Genomic DNA, 20756 nt, shown 5'->3' on the forward strand with positions numbered 1-20756 from the left:
TGTGAATGATAGGCTCAATATACATGAGGTTAATTTCTATAGTTCATTAGGTAAAATATTAGTTTTGGAGGCTTGTGGATATAATCCCTATTTCAAGATAATGATTATTTATTGGTACAAGGCTTGTCATAGGTTGTTCATTTTTTTTCCCAGTACTTTAGTACATCCTATTGCAACTTAAGTATATACAAACCTTCTAGGACATAGGTATTAGAGGTGAATTTTTCTCTGTTGAACATAAAACATTCAATACATTTTATTGATCTGGCTAGTTGTTGCTTCTAAGCTTATTCAAGTTAATGCATGCACGATCGGTAAGATGCAAACAATTTTAAAACTAACTTGTTTATATTTTAGACGAGTGATTGCACCAAGATATCGAAGTAACTCTAGGGTAAGTTTTTATGTTTTTCAATAACTGGGTTGCAAATTGACAGTTATTTAATTTTTTCATCAAGTTTTATTTTTTTTATTAATTTTTTTTTTTTATTAGTTTTTAATTATATATATATGAATATAATTGAAACTGTTTAAACAAAATAGCCTTCATTAATATTCTGCAAATAATGGTAGGAATGTTGTACACAACATATTGTCATTGAGGTTGTAAAATTATTTAAATAGGAAATAATAGGCAAAATAATATTTATTACTTATCGATCTTAAGATCGATCTTAAGTCTGTGTGTGTGTCTGTTAGATGCACGCGATATCTCACGAAAGCGAGATTGAATCTGCTCCAGATTTTGCATGTGCATTCATCTTATCTCGGACCAGAAGCCTATTGATTTTGGGCGAATTATGTCGTATAATTAGCGAGTTATCAATCAATTATTGATATAGTGATCTAGATTTTTGTAAAGCGAGAGAATTTTGAAACCCGCCGAGTGTGTGTGTGCGATGCGCAGTGCGCAAGTTACAAGAGCGGATGAATCGAAACTGCAGTTTCTGTTTTGGGGGATCCCCTAACTATCGATCGATAAGTCTTCGGTTTCCAACCGATATTCTCGTTTATTACTTATCGATTTTAATCGATAAGTATGTTGATAGGTATTTGTCTGTCTGTTTGTTTGTCTGTTAGATGCACGCGATATCTCACAAAAGCGTGATTGAATCTGCTCCAGATTTTGCATGTGCATTCATCTTATCTCGCACCAGAAGCCTATTAATTTTGGGCGAATTATGTCGTATAATTAGCGAGTTATTAATTAATTAGTGATGGGACACAAAGAGTCACTATGAAGTAAGAGCGCTGTTTTGGGGGTTCCCATAACTTTCGATCGATAAGTCTTCGGTCTCTGACCGATATTCTCGTTGTTTTATTAACTTGAACTAAACATAGAAGTAAATGTTTTCTTCTTTCTTTTCTAGGATGGAAGCAGATCAAGGTAAGTTGTTTACTGTCAGTTGATATTAATTGTTACCATTGTGACAAATTTGATGCTAACTTTTGTTCTGAATATATCATAATTAAGTGGCCACATACTAGAGCAGGGGTGGGCAAGGATTCTGAACCAGGGGCCAAAAATTTTGCCCACCCAGTCTGGCGGGCCATGTAAGTGTGACGCAAAAAGTTACATTTTATGAGCAATATTTACAGTGTTATAGAGCAAAGGTGGAAAACAATAAGCCTAGTGCCAAAACTAAATTTAACCGCAATCTCGACAAATTCCTTAAGCTAGTTTGAGCTAAAACATAACATTTGGGTTTCAGTTTGGTTGTGGCAGCATCAGGCGGGCCAGATTGATTTACTCAATGGGTCGGATTTGGCCCTAGGCCGTACTTTGCCCATGTCTGTACTAGAGCTGTAAGTTTTCAAATATTCACCATTACTTTTTGTGGGTTAGAACTGTGAACATTGATATACAGATGCATGAACAATGTCTGTTGATTATTTGCTAATTATGTCTGTGCATGTATTATTTGCAATTTGCAATTGTTTTTCCAGATCTCGTTCATACTCACCCCATGATGACAGAGATCGACATGGCAGAAGACAAGCATATCAACATAGAAACAATCAAGGCTATTATTATAACAACAATCAGGGATATCGCTATAACAATAATAGAGGTAACATACATCGGCTGACACAATATACTTCCTCGATTCATTTGTCTGTACAGAGCAGTAATGTGTAATATACTCAAATTTTACCTGGTTGTTCACTCTGTGAAATTCTATATTTTTCGTATGAAAAAAGGCTGAAATCAATACACTGTAGATAATTGGAAGCGTGATGATAACCGGGTTTACAAAATTTCGAATTGTCAACCTTTTTAATCTGGGATGTAACCTAAACTTACTTTCGAAAACCATTTCTGACTGGTGTTAATGGAGATTGAGCTAGAGGAGTGATGTATACCTAGATCATGATATATTGTAAGCCTGCCAACATCTCACGACTTGCTATCAAGAGAGCGAGAATTAAATGTATTCTATATTTGAAAAGATTATTTCAGAATGTGTTCTGGATAGTATATAGGATATCAATAAATTAGTGCCAAATGTATGTAAAAATCGTTGTCACATGATGACCCATTTTATATTTTTATGCACGGTAACAACCTAACTAATTGATGTTTTTTGAATTTTACCAGGATACTATCAAAACAATCGGGGCAGAGGACGTTTCAACAATTACTATCAGCCTCGTGGATATTTTCGAGGAAGATATAATAACAACTGGAATAACCAAGGATATTACAACAGGTGCAAATTACTACCTTAAAAGTCATTTTTTATGAGATATTATGAAATGGACAGCGTACTTGATATACATTATCTTGCTTGACACAAATCGTTTTTAAGATCTCCACTGAGAGATAAATAAATAGATAGATTGTTATTAGGATTGGTGATTTCAAAGCTATTTTTTTGTTTGTTTTCAGAAATCAAAACTACAGACCACAAAGATTCAGAGATGATAGACACAGGTATTTATTTTTCACTGCATTATGGCAAACATCTTCATATTGTACCAGGATTGTATAGCTTTTCAGCTATTACCATAACTCTTATTTTTATTCCCAGTTCCTAACAATTTTCAAAATTCATTAATTACGCAAAGATGATTACAGTTGCCTGTATCCCACCAGGTATTTTATAACTTTTGTTCAGACTTAAGAATACTCTAAATTTTGTATCGAACAAGTCATCATTTCATTCCAATTATCGGAAATTTTACAGAAAAACAGTATACACTTTTCATACTTTTATTTAATCTAACATATCGATATATACTGAATTGAATAACTGTGAAATTCCAGTTAACCTAACTAGTTTTGGAGAATCTTCCTAAGAAACATCTAAAATATTCATATTTTCCAGGGATCGTTCTCGATCATATTCACCTGATCGTAGTAGAGACAGAAGTGATAGGAGTTCAAGTCGCGAAAAAGATGATAGAAAATTTGTAAGTATTTGTATCATTTTGCAGACCAGACCATAGTCATGGAACGTAATATTTAATTCCATGTTGTCATCTTATAGGCTGACAGAACTCCACCAAAAGATAAAACAGATAAAGAAGTCACTCCTGTTCAAGGTAAGATATACTAGTCTTTCATTATGCAATCCAATACTGGTAAACAAGCAGCATCTTATACATACATATTACATGTAGCCTATATGTGACATTGGTCATAAAGTATGTTGTTGTTAGTTAGCTCTGTTACTTGTTACAGACCGTAAGGTTTTAATCGGGATTGCATAATGCCAAATGAATGTTTTTTTTGCATGTGGTGTTATTTATATCATTGCTTTGAACAAGCCTATTAGTTATGCATTTGATATCATAGACCAGGGTCGGGAACCTTTCATAAAACGAATATATTTTCAATTTTTTTTCTATGCGAGCCATAAAACGAATTTGTACTCAAAAGTCAAAACATACAATGTCCCAATATACATTTAATGTGACTTCTGATGCTGCTTGTTGTCAAGCAGGTCTAAGTCTGGTTGATAATTGGTGACTGGTGAGGTTAAGTTTCATACAGGCATTGAGGCTTTCATCTGTTAATAAACGAGATCGCTGGTTTGTCTTAATGTTTTTCAAGTGTGAAAACGACTGCTCACATGCATACGTGGATCCAAACATGGTCAATACAGCAATACACACTCTTTATTCAGTGTGTGTTAAGTGACAGGAAGCGCGTTCCAAGTTTTGACAATCAACTGATCTGCGGGTTGAAGTTTTTTCATTTCGTACCATTCACGGTTGATCGCGAGCTCCGCTTGTTGTCGTTCAAGTGTTCCAAATTTGCATTTGGTGACTTGAACTTGTTCACCCATACGTCTGAAACCTTCAGGTCAGCAACTTCTGACTCAAAATTTCTGATGCAGACACCAGGGATGTAACTCAAGTCGACGTCGTTTACAGCACACTCATGTGGATGAGTGATGAACTTTAAAAAGACTAATGCGCTCACGAAATTCTGCAAACCGCGCTTTGAATGACTGCAGGAGATTACATGTGAAGCCAACTAGCTGCTGGAGATCGAAATTATGAGCAGGATTATTTGCAGTGATTACATCTTTGAAGTTTTTTAGCCTTTCGAAATGTAACAGACGACCCGCTCCAAGATCCTCAATAAATAACTCCAGCCTTTTTTCAAATGCAAACAAAGTTTGTTGGAGGGATAGGATTGTATTTTCAATTCCTCGCATTTTCACATTGAGCTGCCTTCCTCCTGATGCCAACCAAATCCCCCCCCCCTCTGGATATTTAGATGCGTGGCACGTGTGAAAATGTCGTTTTACATTCGACCGTTTCATTGACGCGATTTGTGCATTGCATATTAGACAAACTAAATGATCTTTTCTCTCCACGAAGGCAAATTTCTTTGTCCATTCATGCTGACAGTTACAAATGAGTGGTACAGAGGGACAGAAGGCTTCGTTGCTCCGCGATTCTATCACTTCGTGATGTCACAAAATATGTTCCAGAATCCTCTAGTTTTGTCACAATGCCTGCCTGGCAATTCTCTCACATAACATAGACAAGCCATATATGGCTCGCTAGCCATAGGTTCTCCCTGTCATAGACCTTATCTTAATGTAAATTTTCTCATTTATTATTGTTTCATATTTGCTACAAGCACACAATGGCCAGCCATTGAGTTTACTTCTATATTTGAACATTAAAGTTGAAATGCTGTGTTTTTATTTATAAGCAGTGAAGCATAAGACCAGTGTTTCCCCAAGTTCAAAGAACGCTTTACTTGAGTGTTCTCGGACGTAGAAATATTCCAAAACTTTTCAAATATTTAATTCCAAAAACTTTGTATCAAGTTTCGCATTGTCCTACAAAATAAAATACAAAACAGCATCATGCAATCATTTTCATATTCTGCAATACACTATTCCAAAAATCTCCTAAGTTGACAATGGTTTGATCCTGGTTTTCAATCAAATTCACCCTGCACAGTTTTCATAACATGACATGCAACCAGGACTTTATTTGTGAATGATGTCACTGCCAATTTATGTCATTCTATGTTTCAATAGTGCTAATGCTAAAAATACAAACATTCAAGTTGAAGGAATATTTGGTTATTAGGCATCTGAATACGAACAACTGTTTTGTATCATAGATGAACAGCAGTCTGCTTTGAGCCAAGAGAAGACTGCTTTTAACAATGACAAAGGGACAAGAAAAAAATCACCAGCTCAATGGGGGCACGATATGTTTGAAAAACAGGATGAAGAAGCAAAAGAAGAATAAATTTGTGATTTCGAAAAACTAGTACGATTGTTTCACAAATTTGCATTCTAAATAAGTGTAGAGCTTTAGCAATTTTTGTAGTTTTCTACGGAATTGGCAATACTGAGTTTTGAGCTTGCAAATATCATCATAAACGTATGCTAAATCATGATTTATGTAGTGTTTAAAAATGTTTCAACCAGAAGGTGCTGTTCGATCTGAAAATAATTTTGTTTATGAAGCCATAACGAAAGATGAATTGTAGTTTAATTACAATTGCAATGATTTTTCAACTTGTGTTCACATTTTGCCAGATTGCTCTTTTAAAAAATATAGCAATATGTTTTGTTATATTGGTGTTTCCTTTCTGGCTAGTAGGCTATAAGGAAGTTGTCTTATGTGGATTAATTGTTGAGAATACTGTTTTGGATGAATTTTGATTGCTGTATATATGTTGCCTGTTGAGTTCTGTTTGTTTATTAATTTGCTTTTACAATGAATAATGTGGCACCAGTCCAATTTTTATTGTACATTTTAATCGTCAACACTGTAGGATTTTAAATCCTAACCATGTGTGTGCATATCTTTCATCTCGATTTAACCATGAAAATAAAAGATGTTTGAAATTATGTTTTGTGCTTTGTACAAGTCTTTTGGTTGGATGTATATGGCAGTTGGATGTATATAAGTTGAAAGTGTGGATGGGTGATGTAGCTAAGCGGTCTAAATATTGCAAGATATTTAAATACTTTGCTGATCATGCCCAGATGGACCCATATACTTCTTCTGCACAGATACTGTTGAATATTGGACATTGCTCTCATAAAGTACTACCTACAGTGACTAGTTGTATGTAACTTATTAGTCTTTCCCGTAGTATTTACGATAATAACTTCCAACCAAAACAGATTTGACAAATTTTGTTTTTGAAATGATAGATCAGATTATACTAGTTACCACCCACTTCAATCTACAAATTTATGCACAGATTCGAATAAAAGTTCAGCATTATTTTATTCGGTTGCAACATAATTGTGACTTGAACATATTAAGAAGATTTTTAAAATGAAAGGCCATGGTAATAACATTATTGCACTTTACATATGAAACAGTTTTAATATCCATAGGCCGCCCCATCGCATCTGGGATCAGAACCAGCCCAAAGAACCTTTCCCAGGTTCTCCTTATCAAAACCATCTGCATCCCAGAATGAACCTGTGGCAATTGCTTGTCCTTTTCCGAAAGGAAATCTATCTAGCCCACAAATTGGTCCTTCCAACTTGTGCCCCAATTTTCGAAGTTTCTCCAAGGTATCAACTGGAATACCTTCTTCAAAATAAACTGGAGTATCATTTGGTGAAACTCTAATTCTTGGGTGATCAAGAGCTTCTTGTGGATTCATGTTGAATTCAACACAGTTTAATAAAACCTAGACAAAAATTTATGTTGTATGAACTAACCCAAGTTACATGGAAAATATACATACTGTAAGTCCTTATAAATCCTTCATAAATAACCTATTTATATGCATGGTATCGGCCAAATAAGGGCTGCCCAACAAGTAGTATGTTCATATCTTAAATTGGATCTGCTCAAGCTTTAAAATGGGAAAATAGAACGGATAGAAGATATCCTTACTTGGACGTGACCTTGTGGTTGCATAAAAGCTCCCATTACACCAAAACTCATCAATAATTCTCCTGTTGTTGAATCAGTTAGCATTCCCGGTATAATAGTGTGGTATGTTCTTTTGCCTGGTGCTGCAACATTTGGGTGATCTGGATCCAGACTAAAATTTGCTCCCCTGTTTTGAAGAGTAAACCCACATCCTTCTGGCACTATTCCTGTCCCAAATCCTTCATAATTACTGTTTATAAATGAACAGGCATTTCGGTCTTTATCAACAACAGTAAAGTAAACTGTATCTTTACCAAAATTTTGTGGATGACCTGTTGTACAAAAAGTTGATGCTGTGTATTTTAAAACGATGCAGAAAAAATTTGCTAATAAAACTGCTTTTTACATGGCTCGTGATGCTAAGCGTTAGGAATACACTCGCCACCGCACCTCTGATTACTCTGCGAGGGTTCACAGGTTCGAATCCTAAACGGGGATAGTTATGTGCAAGAGGATTGCTTAGGCTTACCATACGTCCCGCTTTTCAGAATATGCGCATGTAATTTCGATAACAATATGGTCAGTGAATTTACAAAATCACAGCCGAGGGGTCGTTGTGATTTTGAGGCGTCCCGATTTGAAGCCACAAAAATATGGTAACCCTAGGATTGCTGGACTCCACGCCGCCGTAGGGTGGTTCACCAATAACTAACTAATCCCATACCCAACATGGACTGGTAACCGGATGAGAGGCAGTCGTTCGCCATATGGTTAAACTGTCTTATCGACTTTCCTCTCCCCGGGATAAATGTGTAAATCCTATCCTAACAACATATTGATTCAAGTGAAAAACATCTATGACTGTTATACCAGCATCAGGCATTTTGATCACACAATTCTCTTTGATCAATTTTGCTCTTTCTTTTCCATACTCTTTACTGAGTAGACCTTCAATGGGAACTTGACTTTTTGAGGGATCAGCAACATATGCCACTCCATCTGCAAATCCAACTTTTAGGGCTTCGATAAGGATGTGAAGATATTCAGGTGAATCTGGTTTGTGTTGCTTCAGATCAAAATTTTTCAAAATGTTAAGCGTTATGAGAGCAACAATGCCTTGACTATTTGGGGCAGTTTCCCAAAGAGTGATGTCTGAAAAAAGATTGAATATGCAATTTATGCCATACAGTTTTGAAATATTTAAAAGCAAACTTGCAAATCAAATGTTTTTAGTGAAAGCTTGGACGAAAATTTGCCATACAGTTTTGAAATTTTTAAAAGCAAATTTGCAAATCAAATGTTTTTACTGGACGAAAAATTTGCTGCATTCAAAAAAAGGAACAAAACTACTAAGATGATGAAAAACAGCATTTCTACATTCAAAAAATGGTTCATATTTGCTAAATTTATATAAATAGTGAAAATACCCTTGTAGGCTATTGATAAAGGGTTTTCAAAACTTGACTCATTTGCAAGAAGATCTTCTTGTTCCATTACTCCATCAAATTTCTTGACTGCTGCAACAATTGCATCTGCAACCCACCCCTCATAGAAACCTTTCTTTCCTTTTTCCGACAACTCCTCTATGACTCTAGCGAGATTTGGATTTTTGAAAATTTCACCATGTTTTGGAGCCGAAAAAATTACTGATCCATCACTTGACTGATGTTTTATTAGCATATTTCTTCCATGAGTGTTATTGGAATTCAGTAAGATCTTTTCTCCCCTTCCCCATGAGGAGGAAGTGTGTGGACCAGCTACTGGAAATCCATTTCTCGCAAGATCAATCGCTGGATTCAATATTTCCTGAAAGCAATTAATATAAATATTTTATTCTGATCCCAACATGCAGAATAGAATCATCTTTATGCGCAAATTATTTTTCACGCTGGAAAAACAAAATTCTCAACATTGAGTCAAATTTGACATCATATTTTTAACTTGTGTTTGGCATACCCCGTTCCATAACAAATTTTTTCTTATTTTGTCAGTTTTCACTGTTTCTTGCCCAGTTTTGTTAACGCATTCCACAAGTCCATAACATTTTAATTTGAGGACATATTGCATTAAATATGTTGCTGCCAAATTAAAAAAAAAAAAGAACATGGTGTTTCTGTTTTACAAATTGCACAGCAAATTAAACTACGATTCATGGAACTATTCAAGGCATGCTTTGAATAAAAATATAATTTATGAATACACCTACTCAACCTTAAAACTCAAAAAGCCTGTTTGTTTGTGCAGTTAAAATTACACAGACAGGTTATTTCATATTAGTAAAATTAAATTCTACGGCATGCAAGACAGTTTACCTTCAGTGATAATTTTCCACTGCCAAACTTTTCCACACAATCAATCCAACCTGCAGCTGCACCAGGGACAGTAACAGCAAGTCCATGAATCTTTGGAAATCCAGTTTCTTTATCAAACCCCTTTGAGTTCAACATGTCTAAAGTTAGATTTTTCGGTGATCTTCCACTGGCGTTCATCGCTTTCACAGACTGATTTTTATTGTCAAAGAAAAGGCAGAAAGCATCTCCTCCTAATCCTAGTAACACAAAATGTGTCAAGTATTAATAATTAAATCATGATTTTTTTAATACAAGCTTATTATATTATTTTTAACAAGATCAAATTTACTTTGTTGGCACTATTCATTATCATAGTACACCACACTGGTATGAAAGATTATTATAGCCACAAGGTGATATTGGCCTGAATACTACATGGTAAAAATGATCTTCAAATTGAAAATAAAACACATCACCATCATTTTATAATAATTCAACCAACTTTTTTTCAAATCGAGGTAATACAGTATTAGATGTCAAGTATGCTACAAATGCAATATTCTTCGACAAATTTCACAATAAATTTAAATCAAGGAGAGCATGTATAACTGTACCTGTCGAGCAAGGTTCTGTTACATTCAGAGCTGCTGCCATGGCAACAGCTGCATCTGCAGCATTCCCACCTTTCTTCAATATATCAACACCAATTTGTGAAGCAAGTGGTTGACTGGAAGCAGCACAGCCATGTAAACAAGTTATAACTGACCGATTTGATATGTAATTTGCCATTTTGTCCACTAAGTAATTTAAACTACCATATTAAATCACACAAAATGTTATTGAGTTTGTGAGATTATCTAACTTGAATCACTCAGAATACAAAATGTTAATGGCCATTATTTGTCTTTGCTAGAAATAGATGTTTTCAATCTCATTTATTTTCATATCAAATTTTTTAACCATGCATCTGTTGATCAGTAATAAGTAATAATAATCAAACATGCAATCTATCTGCTCATATTGTGTGTTATGGAACCACACAAGCTGATTGGGTCTAACTCTAATCGGTTCAAAATCAAGAGGTATGTGATATAAGAATTGCAATATGCCAATACTATCGTTAATTTAAATTGATCTTCCCCTATAACATTTAAAAAAGCATAATGTCACCAAACAATCAGAGATGCCAACAAAAACTTAGTTTGAAACCAGAATTAATGCTAATGCATTGTCGTCCTACTGAAAAAACACCAACTACTAAATATCACTAAGCTGTACCCTCAGAATTTATTTGGAGCTCATGCAATCAGTATGCAGTTGATCTATAGCTGTTATAATAACCCTTTAGTTAAGCAACTGGCGCCCATAAGTAAACAATGCGTCCAAATGCACACATGCAACGATATTTATTTATGGTGACAATGCAGCTGCATTGCCTATTTACTCAACATGCAACACAATTGATGTTGATTTGTCAAACGACTCGTTGGTGATGAACGCTGTTTATGCCCAGATATTAATTGTTCTTTTACATTTTTAGAACAGAACTCAACTAATTATGACTAATTCATAAGTCTTTCTGTTAGCAAGAAACCAAGCTTATTTCCACTTTTGTCTCTACAAATCATAACTGCAAAAAGTGTATATATCCGCATTGCACAGTCGGAAATATTTCGATTTTTATATATTAAAAAAAAAGTTCTACTTCATATATAACCACTTCCTGTATATTTTTTCCCATATTTGTACAAACCAACAATCATAGCATTATTGAGTTATTTATTTCAAAATAGTGTCTGGACAATTGAGACTGGCAAAATAGCAAAAATAATAACAATTTCAAAAAAATAAGTAGGCAGATAACCGAAACATCTATATTGTGGAATAGTACATTATCAAGCAACCTTAAATAAGTAATCTGATTAAATTTTTAAGATGGGTGCAATTAAAATATTAAAGCTTTAGTGGATTACATGGTATTATACTAAAATGAGCTTGATTATATAGCTGCCATACTTCAATTTTTTTCTGGCAAGTAATATAAAGCTGAAGCAAGTGGTTGGTGTAAAGCAAGCCACCCTACAGTCTAACAGAGCTGCCATGCAAAAGGTGATTACTATCGATTTGAGTACAATTAGAACCTGAACCACAATTTTATTCTAATGAAACTAAGCCATACATATTAGCATAAACACACTACATTAAATCGTTCCTATGAACTTCAAAACCCAAGATATTATTAGAAAAACAAATCGGGAATAAGAATAAATGAATAAGCAATATGGATAGAACACAATAAAGTACGTTTATTCAGATTTGCCTAATAACTAAAATACAATGAAAAGGTGGAAATAGCAACCAATATATTCTAAAATGACATCACAAAAGAGAAATGGATTCAGACAGAGTACACAAAAACATTTTACATGATTTTATTCATTTGGGGAGTATCAATCAAAAGTTTAAAAATGTGAATATGACTTTTTCAAAGATGGATTGGCACTTTCGACTGTAAATGGAAAGTTACAATGCAATTGGAACATTTCAAAGCTCAAGATAGGCAAGATGAATTGTGTATTTTAGTGAGAAAACGAATCGTGAAATTATAAGGATTGCGCACAATTCAAAACACAAAAAAATGCTCTTATTAATTAATAGTTCATCATCCTTTTTATAGCATCAAAACACCTCCATTTATCAGGCATATAAAAAGGTTCAAATATGTGAGGGAATGGAGTATCATAACCACATATTCTCTCAATCGGACATTCAAGATTCAAAAAACATTCTTTTTGCACAGTTGAGGCTATTTCACCTGCAAAACCTGCAGTTAAAGGAGCTTCATGACTAACTAGTAATCTACCAGTTTTTTCAACTGATTTGCATACTGTGTCTGAATCCCAAGGTAATATTGTTGCAAGATCTATCACTTCACAAGATGCTCCGAGCTTTTCTCCAGCCATTTGTGCAACCTCTTTCAAAACATGAATCTGTGTGCCATATCCAACTAATGTAACATCACTTCCTTCAATAAGAACCTCTGCTTTTCCTAATGGCAATGTAAACTCTCCAATTGGCACTTCCTCTTCCGCAGAACGGTAAAGCACTTTTGGTTCTAAAAATATACATGGGTTTGGATCTTGTATGCACGCAAGTAGAAGACCTTTAGCTTGAATGCAACTTCTTGGCATGACCACTTTTAGGCCAGGAACATGAGCAAAACAAGCTTCTGGGGTTTGAGAATGGTACAAAGCCCCATGCCCCACAGCCGAACATGGGGCACGAATGGTGAGTTTACCACATTCAAATAAACCACCAGATCTATATCTGTATTTAGCCGCTTCGTTGACGATCTGGTCAAAGGCAGGGAAGATATAATCCGCAAATTGGATCTCAGCTATTGTAGTTGCACCAGCACTTGCCGCACCAATTGCAAATCCAACAATGCCTTGCTCACACAATGGAGTATTGAACACCCTGTGGCCGCCAAATTTGTCAGCCAGACCAACTGTACAACGAAATACACCTCCGAATGCCACATCTTCACCAAATACCAAAGCGGTCGGGTCATTTTCCAATGTAATATCCATTGCACTTGTGAGAGACTGAAACAAGTTCATTTTTTGTGTCTCTCCAAACTCTCTTTTTGGTGGATCAGCAACAAACTTGAAATGCGCATCTCTCACTGTAGTCTGGATTCCAATTATTCTAAGCGCTTGCCTTTTGCATGTTTTGAGTAAGGGCGACTTTGATACACAATATCGAAACATATTGAAATAATATATACTATATCTGCGGGCTGTCAATATAAAACAGCATTAATGTATTTTATTATTACAGTATTAGGAAAATCATTTATCAAGCTTGGGTTGATCTAACACGAAAACTCAAAAGATATGAAACCAGTAAAAATCTTACAAGTCGTCATAAAATCACATTTTCATAAATTAGGTTACAAAAAAAAATTGTGAGTTCAGTCGTGAAATTCACACATATATGAAAGAGAAGTCAGTTGTCATATTGATCTCAATTCTGCATCTGCTAAAATGTATTCTTAATATCAATTCTGCATTCAGGTATTATACTTGATGGTCAACAACTTTAGCTCTGAAAATTTCCTGTACTTTTTTTTTAATGAAAAATAACAAATAAAATAATATCAAAAAGAATTACCAACAGTTTATTATTAATATGTTATACATGGTTGTTCCAAGGAAGAATTCATCACCGTTAATTTTTTCCATAATCATCATTTATAGGTTTACAATTATTTTAAAATAAAGCATGTAAAAACACATTTTCCCAATTATTATTTATCTACTAATTACATACATTTATATAATCATTTGTATATATACTTTTCTATACTTTATAGATGATACTCTTCATACACAGTTACATAATAATCTTAGCTCTCTTATGAAATTAGGTGAATTTCCAAGTTTTTCTTCTTTATTTCAACACTTTAAAGCATTTTTAACTGTTTATTACACTATTAACACTTGGCATAACATTTTAAAAAATTACTGCATTTCGATGCAACCAAATCTTATACCTGGTAATAGACAATAACAAAATAATAGCATTTTTTTCTTACATTTGATAAATGTTCATAATAATGATTACTCAAATCTAATAATACACAAGTTTCATAATCAGTTATTTTCATTATAATCAAAAAAACATAATCATATACTTGTTCTACAAACGGACAACTCATAAACAAATGTGATACTAATTCTGCTTTTATATCACACATAACACACAAGTCATTTCCAGCAATAAATCTAATTCTAGATACACATTTGAGTGGCAAAATATTCCACATTAATTTATAATTTTTACACTTTTCACATAATTTGCTAAAATGTCATTGTGAATATTTGAACATGCTTTTTCAAAATTACTTCTGCAAAGAAATACTTTTTTATTTTTTACCTGTACTTTTTATCTTCTTTTGAATAGGTACGCAATATGGCTCTAACTGCATGTGGTCACACTGAAGTTCAGTATCGTACTGGCACCTGGTTTACAAACTTTTCCGACCACAGGAAGATTTGATTTAGGATTTTCAGACGCCCTGGGAGTTACTTGAAAATTAATCCTATTCAACTCAATTAATCTAATTCTATGTTATACCGGTAATCATTTTACAGCAGTGGCAAAAATAGGTTTCTTTGATTACCGGAACGGACCCTAAAATTTAGGTCCTAAATAAAAAGGAACAGGATTTCCGCGTAAACCTCCCGGAACGGACCTGTAGATGTCTTGAGCTGGATATTTTATACACTTCTATGGCATTTTCAGTTAAATCAACGAACGTGGGGAGGAACAGTGGTAAAAACAACACGTTGCGCCACCTATTGGATGTTAATAGAACACTTTCCCTTTCCCAGCATCGACTTTCTTGTTTACTTCGTGACATTGGCCAATCAGCAAGATGCAAAAAGTGACGTAACAATGTCCCCTTTTCGCATCCGCTCAGACACTATTCTCACTCAGACAGATTTTCGAGCGTGGTTGTAAACATTACCTCGTTTTCGCGTTTTTGAACCCTATTCGTTAGTTTTCAGTTGTGTTTCGGAAACTTGAATATAAATCAGATAAATTAACTATGACAGTCTTGAAGTATTTTTGGTATGCATCTTCGTCTTTACAAATATAAACTGATTAATAGCTCTTTTCTTCTCAGGGCCATCTTACGCGTCCTCTTGATCTAATACGTCATCCATATAGCCCATTAATTGTAGATCTTGCCCTTTACATTTGTGCTCTGGGTCATGATTTGTAACATCAATAAATTATATGCCAACTGTTATATATTCTACATTTGCACCCTTATTTTATGGTAATTACAGACCTCAGTGAATCCTATTTAATGCTCCCTAATAAGTCTGTGTTAAAATTCCTTTGAACATGTAGCATTTGTAACTTTGTATAGTTCATTTTGCCAATTATACTGTGTTTTGTGACAATGAAATCACTCGAATTTCATCTTCGCATGTAAATTTATTGCAATTTAACAATTGCTATTATTACTTAATTCAATATCCACCCAAATGATACCATCTAATGGTATATTTTGACATTCCATTAAAATTGGAAATTTTTTCATGCATTAATTTTCATCAAATGTCTGGTTGCATCTGATATATTTGAAGATACTGAATTTGTTAATAAACCTAAATGACTGATTGGGATAATCATATTACTTTCAATTTGCCTTCCAGTAAACTCTTGAGTATTTGCTTATTTACAATTATGTTATATTACAGTATTATGGATAAGTTCCTCAACCCAATCATTTATAATATCTCCTTACTTTACATTTTACACAATTTTGCTGCACCAATTACTGTACAAATATTGCTATGTGTCTGGCACACTCATGCCCTTCATGTCTTATAATGGTCCAGCTTTTGTCTCTAGCAAGTTACAGTGGAGATAAAAGTTATTTGTCATTTCTTTGTTAATGATTATCAATATTGCCCATAAATTCTTCTGAAATATTAGTGGCGATGTTTTTGTCTGTAATAGCCACATCTATCATACATAACACATGTACTGATGATCATCTTTTGCTTTATACTGTATATTAGTTGCCCCAGATGCGAATATTTGAAAATGTCAAATATCTACCCTTTTTCAATTACCCAAAAATGTATCAAGCATACAACCTCCCTGATTACACAATTGGTATTTATTAAAACTCCAGGAATATAAATTCAAGTATTCTGCGAAGAACATTTAGATGAGTTTTTGAAAGAATTCGGGCTGGTTTTCGTCAGCATATCGGTTTTCCCCTCCCCCAAGATAAATATGTAAATCCTATCCTGTTTTTGATATTCTGGTGGAATCTTTAAACATTTTACAATGCTAATAAGGCTAAGAATTAAAGTCCAAAATGCCCCTTACACTGATCCCCTGTGTCCTTTTCTTTTGATTGAATATAAATTTTGTGAAAAGTATTTTTTTATTTTAATTTCAATGATAAAGAAGTTAGTTATATTACTAAGTTTCAATAACTTCTTAGCTTGGTTGCAAATTTTCACCATGTTGTTTGAAGCGCTTGATCCGCTGTATATACATTTTTTTCTTTATACATATATTTAAAATGTTTACATAAAGAATTATTTATTATAGTTTAAAGCCGACTGATACTATTAGTGCAACTAAGTTTCCAACTATATCTCATGTTGACTTCATTTTTCACCTTATTATTCTTACCCGTTCAGGTTATATCGTGTTTATTTTGAGTCCCAATTCATTATTAGGTATAATCTGTTTACATTTATATTATTTTTTGTTCCCAAAGTTTGTAAAAATATTACTGGTCTAACTTTTTCATTAAGTCATCTTAAAATTTGAATCTTATTCATACAAGCGAAATAGGTGGGAGTTGACCTCGATGACCGCATGGTCGTATCGCTCTCTCCTGTCCATACCAAAACAATTTTATTGTTGCACCTTTTTTACTGCATTGATGACTGCAATTTTTTTGGTTGACACATTAATAAATCTCTCTCTCTCTCAATGAGCACTCTGTCGTCCCAGGAGTTTTAATTTAATTGCAGTAATAAAAATTAGTGTAGAAATAGCTGTGATAGACTAGCCTGAAATTCTTTACCTGTACTTTTAAAAAAACAGATTGTTGTATGCGATGAATCATAAGGATGGTTAGAAACAAATACCCCATTTAACAGGCACCAACTCGCAAAAGCACTCTTAAAATAGCCCCGAAAATTTTGCAATGGTAAAGTATAGGAAGAAATTTCCCGGGATCACCAAACGTCGGGGAAAGGTCCATGCTCTCGTAACAACTTGAAAATTATTTGATATAAATATTATCCAGTTATCAGTAATAAGAGAATTAATGAGAAATTCGATAATCTTATCTCTCCTTCATGTTAACGGGCTCCAATTTTCTTCGTAGATAAGATAACGTAGTTATAGATTTAGAATAGAACAAAAACAATTATTTCTAGAATCTTTCTTATTTTCTTGTCCGGGTATTGTAACTATGCAGTAATATATATATTTATTGTAATTTGTTTGACACTAACATACGTAACGAAATACTTAGCACGCTTGTGCAGGACTGTTGTCGTAGTATTCATAGCGATGAAGGTTCAAGTCCTCCTACTGATTCCCGTACTGATAACACAGCTTCTGGCCTCTAAAGTTGAAGTAGAACGGAACTGGCGCTGGGCTCATGGCCGAAGATTTTTTTGCGGCAGAAAAGCAACATATGCGCCATTTCGAATTATTATTCGAACTATTCGCATCAGTTATTTAAGCAGATTTACGATACTTGTGATCACAACTTCTAGTTTTTATATCTTGATCAACAACGTAGCAAGGATAGCAAGCCAGTTTCTTAATTTTTTCGGTACGTACGAAAATTTCTTGTATTTTGAATACATAGTTAATGGATCTCGTTGAAGTTTATTACAACTGACAGACATTTAGTTTCCATTTCAAAAAATGCCTTTGTCGCAAAATGATAAAACATGAACGTATATGAATAAGTCAGGATGGTTTGATCATTAGTAGTACATGCTAATTTTTACGTTTTACTGAGACTTTCCTCTGGCTTTGCACTCATGCATTGTATGGTAATAGCAATAAACCAATCTTCTGGTTTAGATATTCAACTAAAGAATCAGAAGACAAACAATGTCTGATGTATCCAGATATCCCTGTGCCACCTGTTCTATTGAATGTATTGACGAGTACATCCAGTGTGAAATGTGTGAGTCATGGACACATGCCTCTTGCCTTGGAGAACAACCAAAACTCATGAAAGTATGGGGCAAGAAAGACATGCACTTTTTGTGTGCAAGATGCTTATGCCCAAATCAAAAGTTCAATTACGATATGGCGTTATGGATCTTGGAAGATCGCCCTCATTTGACCAAATCGTTGAAGCGTTTATTGGTCAACCATCAAAATATTCTTCTTGAAGCACCACAGTCTAAATATTTTCTGAAAGAATGTTCATTCTCGAAAAATATTTTGCAGAGATTTCATCCAATCATGCTGGATAACTTCACTCCAATGTACGTGAAAGGGGATGGAAATTGCTTCTACATTGCACTGTCCACCTCAATATATGGAACACAAAACTATCACAAGCATTCACGACTCCTGACAACAATTGAAATTCTAGAACATCAAGAGTTTTACGACATGAAATGAACGGATGGATGTTTTTCAGAAATGATGCATATGTATGGCTTGAGTGCAGTTATCAAGGCTCCCCATTCAATCCTATTACCCACAAACGAGCGCCAACGTTTTACTGAGTCAGCCTTTCACAAGAAAGATTTGCGGCCGTGACGTCAGAGCCACGCAGCAGCCAAAGACGACAGTAAAGTGGACCCAAATGACGATTCCACCAACAGCTAAATAATTTAAAACAAATCATTTTGTACCACTCATCGAAGAACCAATACAGAAATACGAAACGCTTTTAATTTCAGATTCCCTTATACCCATAGTATACTATCGGACTCGGAAACATTTTGCAATGATGGTAATTTAATATCAGACGAATCCAAGAGCGAAAACAAACATGTTGCTACAGCAAAGAACTATGACAACTTTGTGACATATCAAATACTATATCTGATGCATGCGGAGCATCCAAAAATCGAGCCCTTCCTCTGTCGAACGGAGGATTTTTAAGCTTGAAGGGGGAATCGGAAACATTTTGCAAGGATGGTAATTTAATATCAGACGAGTCCAAGAGCGAAAACAAACATGTTGCTACAGCAAAGAACTATGAAACTAAAGGTGTTTCAACTTGTGACATATCAAATACTATATCTGATGCATGCGGAGCATCCAAAAATCGAGCCCTTCCTCTGTCGAACGGAGGATTTTTGAGCTTGAAAAATATTCTTCAAGTCTTTGACCGTTGTGAACCAGGCACGGCGTTATCGGAAATTTCAACTGGCCACAAAGAAAATGTATATTTTCTCATCACAAATACAACAAATGCGGAGAATCGTTGGAATGGATACCGGAGCGAATTTTCAGACGATTGTGGCGTCTGGGATTCAAATCAAGGCACATCTCCCAAAACTTTCTATTTTGGGGAAGAAGGCTGTAGGCCCAAAAAAGTCTTCAAAAGAGGGTGTCAATTTTGCAAGGAAAAGAAGAACAAAGACAAAAGAACCTACGTTCCATTAGTTCCACAGCCGAGTTCCGAACACTTGCTCGAAATACAGCGTTATTATGCGTCTCTAAAAGGTGCTAAAACGTTTAAGAAACGGGTAACGTGTATATTGTCGGCCCCAGCCAACGACTAACATACCAACACATCTAAAGGTACCAAAGGAACTTGCTTTGGTGGAATATATCGGAAGGGACCAGGTGAAAACCCTACATGATAATGCAAAAGGAGATGTGCAGTGTATTCGTACCAGACCTGCCACTCTAGCACAAATTTCACAAGAATTGCAACCAAAGAAGCCGAGAGAACTTTGAAACAACTTACTTCTGGAGGACAAAGAATTGGTACAAACACCGAGAAATCTTTGTCAATTGTACTCCAAAAAACACAACGACAAAAAACAACTACAATGGCCCAGTCGGTAATCTACCAGACAGAATGTTGCGCGTTGTGGCTCTATGTCAGCAGGAACCAATGGTTCGCTCCGTCAATTTTACTGGCGATAGCATCGATGTGACAATTTTCAGCCAAGATAAAATTAACGATATCAAAAGATTCTGCTTTACAGATCGAACGCCACTAACTTATGGTCGTATACTTTCCGGTGCTTTGAATGATAATGGTGTCAATTCAAAATTACTAACAATAGGAACCGATGACAAAAAAGCTATACGCATGTCCATATCTACGAACTTTCCTGAAGCGACTAATATAATCTGTTCTCGATATTTGAAGAATAATGTTGAAGAATTCATGAGGGAATAAAGTGGGACTAAATATGAGTTAAAGAAAACGTATTAAAAAAATGATATTTGGCAACGTAGGTATAATAACGACGGAAGATAAAGAATCATTCGCTAAAAAGGCTTCGAATATAGTGCATACAATAGAGAGCGCATCATTGAGGGATTACTTGGTGAGACGGGTTTTATCAATGTTAAAGCTGGGATTTTTCGCGTAGCAAAGAA

At 34.7% G+C, this 20756-nt stretch overlaps 3 protein-coding genes across 4 annotated transcripts in view; 1 reads left to right on the forward strand and 2 right to left on the reverse strand.

Annotated features, from left to right (window-relative positions):
- Positions 1–6332, forward strand: part of LOC120345017 (uncharacterized) — a 29924-nt gene extending 23592 nt beyond the window's left edge. For both annotated transcript variants that reach the window (XM_039414382.2, XM_039414383.2), the window contains 8 exons: positions 358–394; positions 1371–1387; positions 1948–2072; positions 2600–2711; positions 2891–2935; positions 3330–3414; positions 3492–3546; positions 5594–6332. In XM_039414382.2, the coding sequence (XP_039270316.2) occupies positions 358–394; positions 1371–1387; positions 1948–2072; positions 2600–2711; positions 2891–2935; positions 3330–3414; positions 3492–3546; positions 5594–5724 (607 nt within the window). In that variant the 3' untranslated portion in view covers positions 5725–6332. The remainder of the gene's footprint in view (positions 1–357; positions 395–1370; positions 1388–1947; positions 2073–2599; positions 2712–2890; positions 2936–3329; positions 3415–3491; positions 3547–5593) is intronic.
- A 360-nt stretch (positions 6333–6692) lies between these two features.
- On the reverse strand, positions 6693–11238 carry LOC120344555 (glutathione hydrolase-like YwrD proenzyme). Its single transcript, XM_039413836.2, has 6 exons — positions 10226–11238; positions 9633–9868; positions 8748–9126; positions 8191–8472; positions 7342–7652; positions 6693–7132 (listed from the first exon to the last, which is right to left on the reverse strand). Exons 1-6 carry the CDS (start codon positions 10398–10400, stop codon positions 6818–6820), a joined length of 1698 nt encoding a protein of 565 aa, XP_039269770.2. The 5' UTR covers positions 10401–11238; the 3' UTR covers positions 6693–6817.
- A 135-nt stretch (positions 11239–11373) lies between these two features.
- Positions 11374–14158, reverse strand: LOC120344987 (2-oxoisovalerate dehydrogenase subunit beta, mitochondrial-like). Its single transcript, XM_039414338.2, has one exon. It carries the CDS (start codon positions 13379–13381, stop codon positions 12263–12265), a length of 1119 nt encoding a protein of 372 aa, XP_039270272.2. The 5' UTR covers positions 13382–14158; the 3' UTR covers positions 11374–12262.
- Between the last annotated feature and the right edge of the window lie 6598 nt (positions 14159–20756).

This window comes from Styela clava, chromosome 5 (genome assembly GCF_964204865.1).
Source record: "Styela clava chromosome 5, kaStyClav1.hap1.2, whole genome shotgun sequence".
NCBI lineage: Eukaryota > Metazoa > Chordata > Ascidiacea > Stolidobranchia > Styelidae > Styela > Styela clava.